General features: G+C 42.9%; 1 protein-coding gene across 3 annotated transcripts; it reads right to left on the bottom strand.

Moving 5' to 3' along the window:
• Positions 1-14,538, bottom strand: CFAP410 (cilia and flagella associated protein 410). 3 transcript variants are annotated; one of them, XM_053311727.1, is made up of 8 exons: positions 14,312-14,399; positions 10,932-10,950; positions 9,835-9,980; positions 8,355-8,401; positions 6,037-6,266; positions 3,721-3,895; positions 3,348-3,441; positions 1-1,849 (listed from the first exon to the last, which is right to left on the bottom strand). In XM_053311727.1, exons 3-8 carry the CDS (start codon positions 9,889-9,891, stop codon positions 1,721-1,723), a joined length of 732 nt encoding a protein of 243 aa, XP_053167702.1. In that variant the 5' UTR covers positions 9,892-9,980; positions 10,932-10,950; positions 14,312-14,399; the 3' UTR covers positions 1-1,720. The 3 variants fall into 3 exon arrangements, with proteins under 3 accessions (XP_053167702.1, XP_053167701.1, XP_053167703.1); XM_053311726.1 differs by lacking the exon at positions 9,835-9,980 and having other exon boundaries at positions 14,312-14,538; XM_053311728.1 differs by lacking the exons at positions 9,835-9,980; positions 14,312-14,399 and adding an exon at positions 14,152-14,281.
• Positions 14,539-14,856: the final 318 nt, after the last annotated feature.

Genomic DNA, 14,856 nt, shown 5'->3' with positions numbered 1-14,856 from the left:
TGATTATATGGCAGTTGTAATCAGGGATGATACATAAGGATCATACAATGTAATAACTCCCTGGATGTATTACAAACATTTTTTCTCTTTACATTATATGGAAACAAGCCATTATATTTGGAGCTTTAAGGATTTCCTACATCAAAATTGGACTAAGCCATTTCCTGCTAATATGACTGTTTTGAATACAAAAGGAACATATTTTAAATAAGAAGCCTTTAAGAACCCATTTACGCACAGGAACACTTTTTAAAGCACCCAGTTCCTTGCACATACATGTAGCCTCTTCAGTGCATAGTTCATCATTCTGCATTATCTGGCTCTTCCTATAAAGGCAACGTTTTCATTCCGTTTATTGCTTTAATATGTAGGCTTGTTAGCTGAGTATATGTGAAACAGAAATAAGGGGTGCATTACTAGATCAAACTTTTGAGTACCAATATGCTTTCTTACCTCCATACCAGTCATCCAGATTTCCCAAATTCTACTGTGAATAATTAAGATGAGGGAGGGCACTGCTATTATTAAAAGCATAGCCAAGTATGTGCCACAACACTTTGGTGGCTTAAAAGCACAAAGGAAAAAATACTGAGCTCGCCTCTACCATCATTCTAAAACAGAGGACCCCATTCAATAGGGCTCATCCCAAAGGAGATAGTACTAAAAGGAAGTTAACAGAAAACTTAGTTGGATCTCATTCAGACAGAGGTGGATTTAGATGAGGAAATCAGAGATCCTATGATTCATACATAAACCCAGGAGACAATTTCATGCTGCAAAGATGCAAAATGTATGAATACTGTTGTGAGAAAGGTTGTTTTTAAGTCAAGATATTCCCATTGCGTATATTTAAATACCATCATTTTGTAACATGCTGCCCTACACCAGACACAGCTTTGACAGACTACACAGAGCCAACATCTTATTGAGCAGATGCCAGGTCTGTATACAAATTGCTATTCAGACCATTTAATTCCATCTTTCTATTGCAGACACCACCTACTTGCCTTCCCCCACAACAAAGTACTTACATACCATGCACTTTTTTCAGGTTACTATGTAGACGAAGAGGGCAAAAAACAGCGGGGAAAGGCACAGGCAAACTTCCAAGCTGTGAGAGTGTGTGTTATCAGGTAAAAACACACAACCCCCACCCCACAAACCTATTCAAACAAGTCCAAAATTCTGAAGTTTGCCAGTAAATTTAGAAGTTCAGTGATTGTTTCTGTACTTTTAAGTCACGTTTTTGTGAAATTCTGGCCTTGTGGCCAAGGTTGCTGTCAAAAGCTCCTCACTGCAGTGCAGGCAACAAGTGTAATCTTGCTCCAGAGTGAAATTGCACAGGGAGGACATCATGCAAACAGGTCCACAATAGCCCAGGCTTGGCCTAAGAGTGATTCTTCTGGCTGGGAGGCACTGGCAGGGGCTGCATCCTCCTCCTCTTCCATGTGACCATTTTCTGTGGATGGTAATTTCTTCTCTGTTGAGGGCCTTTATGGAGTGACAGGTAGCAACTGCACAGATGCATGCATGCATACTGCGATCACCGTAGAACCAAGTCGTAGCACATGAAGCACAGGCAATGCATGTAGTTTCCTCCTGTGTTCATCAACACACCCTTTCGCAGATCACAGCAGTGTAGAAACGGTGCAGTAATAGGGCCGGTGATGCAAATTTGATACAAGTTCCGCTAATCCACAAAATAGCTGCGTGGAATTTACTATCGGTCCTCATGGAGTTGTTTCTTCTGCAAGGCTTGGAGTTTGTTTCCAGCGGTCTGATGGACAATTTCTAATCCCTCCGAATCCAGTTCTTTCAGGAGTAGCAGGATGGCATTGAGGATGTTGTTCTGTTAGCCCACAACAAAGATATAGGAATATCAATGCTCACCTGGGAATAGTTACTTCATTAAAGTCTACTGCTACTTGACTGTAGCACGTGCTCCCTTAACCTTGGCTAACAGCCAGGGTAAACAGCAGGACTAGGCGGCGCTGCCCTGCCGGGATCGGGCCCAATCCTGGCGGTTCTCCTGTGCAGCCTAACTCAGGCTGGGAGTCTCTAGCCCAGGTTAGGCTGCCCATGAGAACAGCCGCTATGTTTTATTCCTTCAGGTTTCTTTCCCCAGCCCCACAGTTCAGCAACCTGCTCCTCTACAAACTCTATAATTAATGCATTCTATCCTGAACCCTGCTTATCAGTTATGGTCTGCTAAGCCCAATAGCTTAATCTTTTGTGGATATGTCCTTAAAAGCACAAAACCACCTATTCAATCATAAGGCTAATCATTTTAAGAAAACGGACCTATATAATCTCAACAAACCATTATCAAAACCGTTGCCACAATTAGCCAGCGTGGTGTAGTGGTTAGAGTGCTGGACTAGGACCGGGGAGACCCGAGTTCAAATCCCCACTCAGCCATGAGACTTGCTGGGTCACTCTGGGCCAGACACTTCTCTCTCAGCCTAACCTACTTCACAGGGTTGTTGTGAGGAGAAACTCAAGTATGTAGTAAACCGCTCTGGGCTCCTTGGAGGAAGAGCGGAATATAAATGTAAAAATAAAATAAATTAATTATAAATAAATAAATTATTTTTGCTCATCATTCAGACAAGTCCTATTAAAAAGGTATTGAACCAATATTTTACAGCACATTCAGCACAGTGAATAAGACTGATTTTGCTATGAACAAAGTGAGTGATTCACAATAATACTGTCTTTCTATAATGCTCCTGGCAAAGCCGCTCCCCGCCCCCTTCATTGCATCAGCAGCAATATTGCGGGGGGGGGGGCAGAGTTGCAGGCTCAGCCCGAGAGGCAGGCATGCAGGCTGCTGTTTTGGTCCGACATGTGTTACGGGTGGACCAATCTATTTACAGGAGCACCTGCATAAGCAGCCGGCTCTGTTTCATTCTCCCCCAGTTGCTCTGCTGCCAGGCACCCTCCCGCCCATCCCTTAACTCAGTGTGGGATATTCCGGGGCCAAGTAGGGATTTTTTTGGTCTCCGCTGATTGGCTGTGGTGGAGGCCTTTTTTGCCTACTTCTCACTGACTTTGTTAAGGTTATCACTGGGTTATTTGGTCACTTTGCAGTTGAGTGCGGGTTGGGGTAAGATAATTGTAGAGGTGTTTGTAAATGGCTTCTTTACTTAAATGCAGAGGGACAAGCAAGCAAGCAAGCCTTTCAAGCCTTTCCAGCTTTCCTTGCCTTTAGAAACAGCTTCTGGAGAGGTCCTTCTGCAGGGCTGAGCCGAGCTGCTTGCCAATGGAGCAGTCTAGTATGGCTCAGCACATGATCTAGAAATACACACCAAACTGTTGGGGAGGGAGGGGAAGTTTCTCACACTCACCCGTTTCTTCCTGTTCCCATCCATCTCTCTGGGTGAGAAGGAGGAAAATTTATCTCTTGGAACAGGCTTCATACCAAGCTGCTCACGGATTTTACTGGGCAGGGAAGAAGAAGAAAAGACAAGAAAATAACAGAAGGCTGCTTTGCTGAGCTAACCGCATCACCCCCGGCATTACATAAAATGGGAGTGCATAGTTGCTAATACCAGACATATCGCAAAGGTGTTTCGATGCACTTAAGCTGTTGGTGTTGTTCACCACTACCTGCTATGTGGATTTACACTAGGAGATGGGACTACTATGTTGTGCCAGACATTCTTTATGAATGAAGTCCAGCCCAGAAACCCCAACAACTAGCAAGACAATTCTCCTCACTTGGTCTCCTCCAAGCTGAAATTTATGAGTTCATTTTCATTCTCCACTGTAGATTCTATCACACTGGATTCAGTGGTGGAGTTTTGACAGCAGTTCTTCAAGTCTAGTTTGGCTGGGGCCGCAGTTATCTCTTCCCCCTCCAGCAGTGCATGGGACAGTTCTTCCTCTGTCACCACTACAAATACCAAGCAAAGAGAGACCATGGTTAGCCATCTGCAACACTCTAGGGGGGCATAGTGAGCCTCCCGAAGTCGAGAACTACTTCAAGTGCTGACAAGCCTAATCTATAGGTGCTGTTACCATATGGCCACAGCAGAGAGATCACTAACAACAAAACTCAACATGACAGGAATGTCCCCCCACCCAAGTCTCCTCACACAGAACACCCCCAGAGCAAACAGTTTCATATTGTTTCAAACCTTCATATTGTGGCTCTAGTGTGTGCAAGACAAGTTCCTTGTTTTCAATAAGGTGGTCCATCTGTGTCTGGGTACCACTTCAGAATGCAGGTGGGGCTCACATGCCTGAATGCTCCTCCATTTAAAACAAATAGTTCTCAGAATTAAAGGAGCCTGTTTTTTTATTTCTTTTAACACAATGGCTCTCACCTAGGCCCTCCTCATGTGCCTTGAATTTGGTTTGTATCAGACTGTCAGCACATGGGTTACATTTTGCCCATGTGGTTGACATCTTAAACCAACACAGCAGATTGGCAAACAAACAACCCATCAGAGTCCCTTAGGATCCTCACACACACCCTCCGCTGTGAATTTGGTTTGTATCAGATTGTATACACTAACATTATTAAGAAGGACACACAGTTACACACACTGATCTCATTAGCCTTCTTCCCTTTGAACAGTAGGCTAAAATTCACTCCATACAGAAAAAGATGTCAGGAAGAAGGACTGCCTAGCTTTTTCACTCAGAGAAAGAGCGAGAGAATGAGAGAGAGAGAGTGTGTGTGTGTGTGCGCGCGCAAATGAGAGATATTTCATATTTTTTGTACAGAGGAACACTAAACACTGATACATTACTAGACTACTGACACATTACTGACATTACATAACTTTGAGTGGAATACTCTGTATTCTGCATTATGTTTTGTTTGTAATAAAGTTTTCTCATTTTAAAAAGATTGCTCCAATGTTATGAAAAATGTGCTATATATGATATACATATACACATATATTTAATCACATCAGCCCCTTCCCTGCAGTCTGAAGTAGTAGACACAGACACAGCACAGACACAGATTTACCATTCAGAATCAGACCAAAGAAAACAAGATCAGCTGGTAGCAGTTACTCATCCTTTCATGAGGGACAAGCAGACCATAGGAATGAAAGGAATGAGCAGGCCCAAACGGCAGTACAGACAGTTTGCACTGGTCCCCAGTACACAGTAATCTGTATTATACTATTCCCTTTCTATCAGCCTGGCAAAGACCAACAGCCATTGAAGCCCTCCCTCCAAGAGCTGTGTCCTCCTGCAGATATTTCCACCTGACAATAACAGAAAGAGAGGCAGTTCTTTCCATTTCTGCCTTATCCCCTCCTCTTCCTTGTCTCCTTTGTGTCTCTTTTTAGGCTGTGAGCCCCTTCAGGATAATCATCTTCTAATTTTTTTTCTGTGCTTTGAGAACTTGGGGTGGGGGGGGGACCAAACAAAAACCCCAAATAAGATACGATACTACAGGAAGATGTGTTCAACCTCCAACAACCAGCTGCCAGGTCCTCCTTAAAGAGGCCCACCATACCGTTCTCGAGTTTTGGCAGGAGACCATTGTATGAAAGGCACCAGTCTTGACATCCCTCAACTGCATTTACCTTTTGCCTATGTAGTGATTATTGTTACACATGGAACGAACATGCAGACCAGTGCTAAGGAATCAGACAAAAATCATAGCCCCAATAAGTTATTGGTTAATGCTTTCAGAAGGTTGCCGCAAAAGGCAAACTTTGAATATTTGGCTGAAAAAGATAGATTACATCAGGACTGATTTAATCCAAGGTCTAGTCTACCCAGGCAATAGAATAAACATGGAGCACAGATGTTGGATCACATCTTTGATCTACTCTACTATGTAAAAACTCTACAACTGGAAACCTAAGATTGCAAGGAATGGACCCGGCTTGGACCTCTCATTTGTGTGCTAGTTCTTTTACTTTGTAGGAAGCTTTTATTTAATTGGTTCGAAAGTGGTGCAATCCATGCTAGTGCTTAATTATGCTACATGTGTCAACTAGTCCTAAACAGTCATCAAATCAGAACAGAGAACCTCACAAAGACAAGGCAGTTTGCTCCAATACTCACTCTGATTGTCAAGCTTTTGGAGATTGGGGAGGTTACGCAGCACGGTCATCCGATAGCGATGAGGATCTGAACCACAGCAGGGATTCTCAGACAGCCAGAGGATTCTTAAGCGGGACAGTTTTTTCAAGTGGAACAGCTCGTGGAGGCTTGTGATGTTGTTCCTCCTTAGGTAAAGCTCAGTTAGGTTCTGGCACTGGCTCATTGGCTCCAGGTCAGAGATGTTGTTCACGCTATTGGAGAGAAAAAATGAGAGCTGGAAACCAGATACAATGTACAATATAAGGCCAACAAGTCAGTGGTGGAGAATTCCAATTATGCATTGCTTGAAACTGCCTTATACGGAGTTAGACCATTGGCTCATCAAGGTTAACACTGTCCTTACTGACTGGGAGAGACTCTCCAGGTCTTTCGACAGACCCGCCTGAAGACGCCAAGGACTGGACCTGGGACCTTCTACATGCAAAACACCTGCTCTGACACTCCTCCCCACTTGCATCACTACCTCTACATTGTTCCAAACCACCCTGAATTCAGAGGCACCCAGTGGAACTGGAGTCTATTGCAACCAGGCTGCATGGCCCACCTGTGTCAAAGGCTCTCTCACTGCATGAACTGCTGGGAATGAAAGCAAAAGTGAAAAGGCCAGCAGCCCACCCTGACAGTCAGCAGGCTTTACCTTGGGTTTAAGAGGGGTGAAATGCTGCGAGTTACAAGGTATATCTGATATTTTGAATCTCCCACAGCCCCAATGGACACGAAGAGTGGAATGTTTTTACCCAGGACATAAATTGGGCTAAGCAACAATGCGCAACAAAAAGCCTGAATCATATACGACTTGCTCCCTGATAACTCACAGGAACGTCAACGTAGATCTGGGCGATATGTCAACGCAACGCACACCTGCCCTTCCAAAGTAAAATCACTGTCTGGCAGGCTCTGGCTCACGGGTGAGCTACAGACTCTCCAAGTACCTTTCCGGCCCTCCATCAATGACAGCCACTATCGCTATCCCTTCTCCCCTTAGCCGGAAGGCTGATCATAGCTGCAGTTGTGGGAACTTCATCCTTCCACCCCTTTCTCTTGCCACTACCATTACTGCTGCTCCAGAGATGGGTCTTCTTTGTTTAGAATAAAGAGGGCATGTGTGTTTGCACATCTCTGCTAGAGTCCACGGTAGTATTTAGCTTTAAAAGGACAGGACAAGAGTGAAACTTGCTCTTCCCCAAATTGTTCCAGAATCGCTGAAAAAAAGGTCTTCATTATTCAAATGGAATTGACAAGGGGTTTCTCCAAGGACTTGAGAGAGTAGGACACAGTGAAGGCAATGGCAAGTAATGCAGACATGGAGGGTTATACACCGTACTTAAACACTCTTCTGCACCAGGCAAGATAGTTATGCTGTATCACCTCCCATTTGAAAGCACCATACTAGAAAGATGAATCTTAAATGGGACAAAGAGAAAAAATGTAGGAGTGCCTTGGTTTGGGAAGTATGGTTTACTTAGGAATTCAGAAGTGAACCAATGGCATTAATACCGGGCAAAAGTACCCTGCAGCTGCACCTACTACTGTGTAGGCACTTTCATAGGATAAGACATCCCATGAACTATTGTACCAGATTAAAGAAGAAGGATGCAGTGCAGAACTCAAGGACCAACAAGGATAAAATTCAAACCACTGGCAGTGCCAATTGCGTATTTCCTGCATTGTGCAGGTGGATGGACTAGATGGCCTACAAGACATCCTCCAACTCTATTATTCTGTTATTTAAAGGTCTGCAGTAAAATTCTGATATCTAATATTTTGGAAATGCACAGCTGAAGTGGGAATATTATTTTCATTTATTTACTATTAATTACTATTTTTTACTATCTCAAATCTTGGACATTCGGAGAGCCAGTGTGGTGTAGTGGTTGGACTTTAACTAAAATTTCCCCAGCCCTAATCCCCATTCACTCATTAAGCTCACTGGCTGATGCTGGATCAGTCACTTGTCTCTCAGCCTAACCTACCACACAGGATTCTTGTGAGGATAAATATAATAATGTACACTGCTCTGGGTTCTTTGAAAGAAGTGCAGAATAATAAATAAATAATATTTTAAAGTTGGGGCTCAAGATTACAGAGCCCAAAATCGGTTACATATCTCCACCGACAGGAGGGTGTTCAACTTCATACATACAGAAATTATGAAATTATGATTAGTATGAGGACCCTAAAAAGAGCTTGTGGAGTAATAAAGTGTGGAATTGAGCCACAGCTAACTTGAGGAAGAGAAAGTGCCAAGATGCTGCTCTTCAGCAGGCTCCAACACATACCTGAAAGTTATCACCTCAGCATTGGGAAGCTCACGGCAAATTGAAATCTAGACAAAGAAAAAATCAGGCAACAGTATAAGCAAACTTCTACAGTGTTGGGGGTGGGTGGGGCGGAGAAGCAACACAGAGTACAAACTGATCAGCAAGACTGTTAGAAATGTTTAGGCATTATTATTAATAATAATAATAATAATAATTCGATTTCTATGCCGCCCTTCCAAAAATGGCTCAGGGTGGTTTACAAAGAGAAATAACAAATAAGATGGCTCCCTGTCCCCAAAGGGCTCACATTCTAAAAAGAAACATAAGACACACACCAGCAACAGTCACTGGAAGTACTGTGCTGGGGGTGGATAGGGCCAGTTACTCTCCCCCTGCTAAATAAAGAGAATCACCACAGCAAAAGGTGCCTCTTTGCCCAGTTAGCAGGGGTAATGGAAGTCATGTATTGTGACTGCAGATTATTTTGTTTATTCTTGATGTTTATTTAGGCTGAAGACAAAAGCCAGAAACACTGATTTAATTGACAATTTTTTAACAAGTCTGTGGAGCTGTATCGGATATAAAGGTTATCTGCATCAAGGCAGGGTGTGCTATTTCTCAAATACCTACAAAAGATTAGCATGTATATTTTCTAGTATGCCTCAGATGCTGCAGTGAGGAAGGGCAATGTAAAGCAAGGAATATTCTTGCTTAAACACATCCTGATTTCCAAACTTCCACTAAAAATAATGGTTTGGGGCCAGTGTTCCCTGTAACTGGGATTCCCAGATATGGTAGACTACAACTCCCATAATCCCCAGCCAACAGCCATTGCAGCTGAGGATGCTAGGAATTGCAGTCAATCACATCTGGGAATCCCTGTTACAGGAAACACTGTTTGGGACTGAGAACTATGAAATCAACAAGCAACTAAAAGCAAACACTTGAAGTTTGTATACATAGGTTTGTGTGCAGTCCACATTAAAAAAAACCCTACAACTATTCTACACCCAAGCAATTCAAATTCTGCACCAAGAGAAGCTGAATTCTACAGCCTGTTATCAGCTTTGGGGACAGGGGACCATCTTATTTATGTATTATTTATTTCTCTATGTAAACCACTTTGAGAATTTTGTTGAAGAAAGGTATATAAATATTCATAGTAGTAGTAGCAGCAGCTATGCAAGGGTGCATGATCTGTTCTGCATATTTCACTCAGATTTTCCTAATCATTGGAGAGGCAACAACTATCCATTCACGCAACACACACACACACACACACACACACACTCTTTTTTTAAAAAGGCGAACAAGGAAGTCAAGTTCTGCAGATGATACTACTTGAACTTGTGCATGAGCCCTGCCTCTATACAGCATACACAGAGCCCTGTCTAATGGGTGTAGCCATGGGAAATCATTTAATAAATACTGTTGAAAGCCAATTCACATTACCCTTTTAAGCAGGGAATATAGTGAATATAGCGTGGTGGTCTCTTGCCTGGGTTCCAGAGACTAGTACAGGCAGTAAAGGCTGGGGGTCCATTGTAGCTCTCATGTTACTAAGGATTCCATACCGTCTGTCAAAGCACAGATACAAAGCAACTGCAGTAGGAGAGACTGCCTTTTCCTTCTCATGAGTAGTTCCTGCATGGATGATATGGCTAGGGTTGCCAACATTTCATTGCCAGAATAAGGGACACAAGTTTGTGGGGGCTGGGAGGTGTATGCAGTGGTAATCAAGAGCCTGAGTATCATTGACGTATATATAATTGAATTATATGCTACTGAATAAGTGAGGGACAAATGTTGTCCCTATAGTGAACAACATTTCATCCCTGAAATGAGGAACATCCTGAGTAATGAGGGACAGTTGGCGACCCTAGATATGGCAGAAGTTGTATCCCCCACCGTCCGCCATCACTGGGGCTGTGGGCAGGGGAAAGACTACAGAGCACTTAAGCTCAAGTCTTTTTGCATTTCTGTAGGACTACTTCCATTTTTGTAGCCCTGCAGAGAATGTAAGCTACTATTGTTATAGTAAGATACTCATTTTAGGAAAAACTAGTACCACATTAGAACAAAAATACAACAATAAAACCATAATAAAATCACTCATCAACATATCCAGAGAGATTATAGATTAAACAGCAGCTAAAACATCAAGAAGCCACCTAATGGCGCAACAGGGAAATGGCTTGACTACCAAGCCAGAAGTTTGAATCCCCACTGGTATAGGAAACACCTATATCGGGCAGCAGCAATATAGGAAGAGGCTGAAAGGCATCATCTCAGATTGCGCAGGAGGAGGCAATGGTAAACCCCTCCTACTAAAAACAACGACAGAGCTCTGTGGTTGCCAGGAGTCGACACTAATTCAATGGCACACTTTACTTTTAAAACATCAAGAAATGTACACAGAACAATTTCAAGCTTGGATTAGTTTTGTGCTTGCAAAGGAAGACAGAGCATAACTTCAGAGATACTGATCCTTAGAAAGGTGAGATAAACAACTGAAAAAAGATGCAATCACTCTGTATCCTCCAGAACACTTGCTATTAATGCCTGCATTTTTAGAAAGATAAGAACAGTACTTACATCTGTGAGGCGGCTACCCCTAGAAGAGAAAAACATTCTTTAATGGGCCATCATAAAAAACACATGATTAAAACAATGAAACAGCACTAAAACCAAGCCAAGAAAATCCACATGTGAAAAACAACTCAGCAGAGAAAATGGGCACTGGGCAGCATGCAAATTAAGTTAACTATGATTAAGTCCCATGGAAATTAATGGATCTCACATCAGCCGTCTCCTTGATTTAAAGGGTAATTAGTATGACTGCAAATTAGTCTGGACACTGTCCCAAATCTGCTGTTTACAGAACTGTCATCTTAACATTCCAAAAATTATTTTCTCAAAGCTCCAGCGCTAGCGAACTAGACATTTTGAATAAATGGAGGGGGGGGGGGACAGTACCTCTCCATCAAGAATAGTCACACCTTATAGAAAGATAGCTCAGGAGACTGGGTATCCAGAAGGAATCAGCTCTCACTTAGGACTCCAAGAAGCTGTGATTAAGCAGGTGGTCAAACCCCAGCCATTGTGTCAACCCATAGGCAAAACTATGTAAGTTTGCTACTATTACTATTTATATACCACTTATCTACAACTGTTATCAAAATGGTTTATGTAGATAAATAAATAAATAAGGTAGTTCCCTGTCCCCAAAGGGCTCCCAGTCTAAAATGAAACACAAGGTAAACATCAGCAACAGCCATTAATAATAATAACAAAACTTTGTTAGCCTCCCCATAACAAATTGTCCTCCGGGTGGCTTACAACACTAGTATGATGCTCTGCTGGGGATGAATTGGGAGTTGCTCTCCACTTGCTAAATATTAGAGAATCATGACTTTAAAAAGGTGCTTTGTAGCACAGTTAGCAGGGATAACAAACTGAGTTTAGTCAAATATGATGAACATCAGATTACAGCAACACCATAAGAACCAAAGTGTGGTCTTCATATTATGATATGGAAGGCAATGGGAACAAACCACATTACAGTTCAAAGGGCTGTGACAGGTAGAAGTGTATTTTTATTATTATTATTCAATTTCTATACCGCCCTTCCAAAAAATGGCTCAGGGCGGTTTACACAGAGAAACAAATAAATATATAAATATATCTGAGGCTATCTGCTATCAGAGATATAATCTGGGTTTAGAAAGGGGAGTGACAAAGTTCTTTGGCACAACAAGCTCTTACCAATGTATTGTAACTTGGAATAGTAGAACATTAAGACAGATAGGAAAACTCAAGAACAAAACAGAAAATAAGTACAAAGAACTTGACAAACAAGGATTCAGTGGTGAGGTAGCAACAACAAAGGGGATTCCTGGAGGAAGTTCTTTATATTCAGATGAAGAGAGCAGAAGCAACAGGGTTGCTGTTATTCTTAGGGGAAAATAAAGGAAAGATCTGAGGGCTCAAGGGCTCCCCTCCCCTTTTTTCCTCCTCTACATTTGGAAGGAAGAGAGCTAAAGTTTTAGAACTGCAGTACTGTGTTATGTAAAAACTTGGGAAACTGTGGATTGTTAATTAGAACAAACTAGGAACAGTTTGATCATGGTCTAGTATCTTGACTTGCAGCAAGTTTTTCATATTTGGAGATATCCAAAAATGGCATCCCCAACCAGTGTTCCAAGGCATGGGCATGAGTGAACACTCTCAAGGCTTATTTGTTGTTTTATGTCTGTTCATTTAATTTTAGATGCCACTCAAGTTGAATCAGGAGGATCCCATTCTGCATGCACGTGCACACACACTGCCTTGATACTGCCACCCAGAACAAAACTCATTCTTAAAGATGAAAACATTTAGAGAGAGCACTGTCCTCAACCTGTGGTATGAAGAGGTAAAGGTCACATTGTTATCTCGTTCTACTGCATGTGTGATTAGGCCTCTGACAAGGCCCATTTAAGAAATGGAGAAAGAAGTTATAGTTGAAAGGCAATTGGAAGAACGAATCAGACTTAGGAATAAGTTACATAAATCAAAGCAGGAGAAGAAAAATGGCTGGAGATGTAGCTGGATCCAAGAAGTCTTCACAAGATAGAAGAGAGTGAATAACTGTCAAAGAGCTGTCCACAGACTAAAATACATGAAAAAATGTATGAATGGAAGTAAATCAAATTCAATCCCACAAAACAAAGATGAACAATTGAGACAGGACGATGGTTATTAATATTAATACATCACTTTTCAGCATAATCCAATAATACATTTTTTCACACACTGGCAAGTTTGAACTTTTAAAGAATATTTCCACCATCACCATTAAGGGGCTAAAACTAGCTTTTTCAGCCAAAAGATCTATGCTTTCAACAACTACAAGCATTCTGCAAGTGAACTTTTTTTCCACATTACTGAATGCACCACATTGTCACAAGAAACAAAAATGAAACTTGTAGCACCTTAAAGAGCTGTTGTGACATAAACCTTTATGGACTAAAGTATATTATATGCAGGTGTATAATATAAGCATACTAGTTATTCACAGCAGCAAAGATCACAATTGCTGGTCCCTTAGAAAAAAATCCAAAAGCAACAGTAGTGTAATACTTTTTAACAGAACCAACTAAAACATGACACATAAGTAAGCTTTAAAGATCCTCAGAATTCTTCTTCAGCCAGACATTAATGGCGGAAAGGGCAGAAAACGAGAGTGAAGAGGAGAATGATGGCAAAGCCCCATTGTCTACAGTTTGCAACAGTCTTAACATTGATGAGAACAAGCATTATGCAGATGTACAGCACAATCTTCTGCAGGTTTACTCAGGAGTAAGCCCAACTTTGTTCAGCAAGGCTTATTCCCAAGTCAGTGTGTGCAGGATTGCAACCTAAATGAGGTTAGCTTCTGCTGCGGTGCATCAAGAGCTACTCAGGCAGAGAAGTGGCAGCTCTCCTTTTAACAATATAAATGCCAGCAGCAATTTGGAGGTGATCATTGGGCTTATCTTGCATACGTTCGAGTTCGGCACAGAAATGCCACAGAACCTTCCCCCTCGATTTCATAGCCTTTCAGTCTCCGTGTTTATCATCCTTCCTACGCCCACAAATGTGTGTATACACCTGCCAACTGAGGACAACACTTTATGCACCTGACTAAGTGCGCTATAGTCCACAGAAGCTCATACCGTAGATTGGTCTTTAAAAGGAGTCCTGCGGTACCTTAGTTTTTGCTCTAACAGACTGAGGCTGCACTTCGAAGGATAAATGTAAGGATGCAAGACCCACAGAACTATATGGGACTTACTTCCAAGTAAACATGCTTAGGGTTGCACCGTAACACCCCCTTGCAGCGCCTGCAAGCAGGGGGCAAAGAAGCCCATCGGCCTGCCAATCACCCTCTTTCCCAGGGTCCGCCGGGGAGCATTGGCTCCGCCCCCAGGGAGCCCGCTTGGCCCGACCCTCACCAGCAATTCAGTCTGCGGACTCCGCTGAGTTCGGTGGCTTTCGCCCGGGACAGAACCGCCTTGCTAGTCAGTTTCATCGTCCCAGCAGGGGAGTCGGACTTCCCGGGATGCGTAGCCAAGGCCCGCTCAGAAGCTTCCGACGCGTTTCCAAGGGCGGGACCAGACACAGGCGCCATCGCTTCCATCCCGCTCGCGGGGCAAATGCTACACGCTAGCGGGGGGCGGGGCTTAACTATGTACTCCCGCCCCTTAACGGCGCCGCGCGACAGGGATCCAACGACTGCAGGGGCGGGGCTAGCCGCGGGAGCTCCTAAGGGGCGGGGCCAGTCGGTCTTTTCCGTATAGGAGGGCAGATTCAGCGGGGGGAAGCCCGTTCTTTGGAGCAGCAATTTTGTCGTTCAGTTATAGCTGTGCTGTGTGTGTATGCAGTTTGTCGCAAAGCGCCAGTTTCGGTCCACATCATCTATATGCTTGTTTTCTTCTCATTTCCATTAGTCTTATTAATCACATTTGTATCCTCTGTTCCCGACCAACGCACTCAAGAG

This window comes from Hemicordylus capensis, chromosome 3 (assembly GCF_027244095.1).
Source record: "Hemicordylus capensis ecotype Gifberg chromosome 3, rHemCap1.1.pri, whole genome shotgun sequence".
NCBI lineage: Eukaryota > Metazoa > Chordata > Lepidosauria > Squamata > Cordylidae > Hemicordylus > Hemicordylus capensis.
Note: the sequence above shows the minus strand (reverse complement) of the source record. Positions and strands in the feature narration are given on the sequence as shown.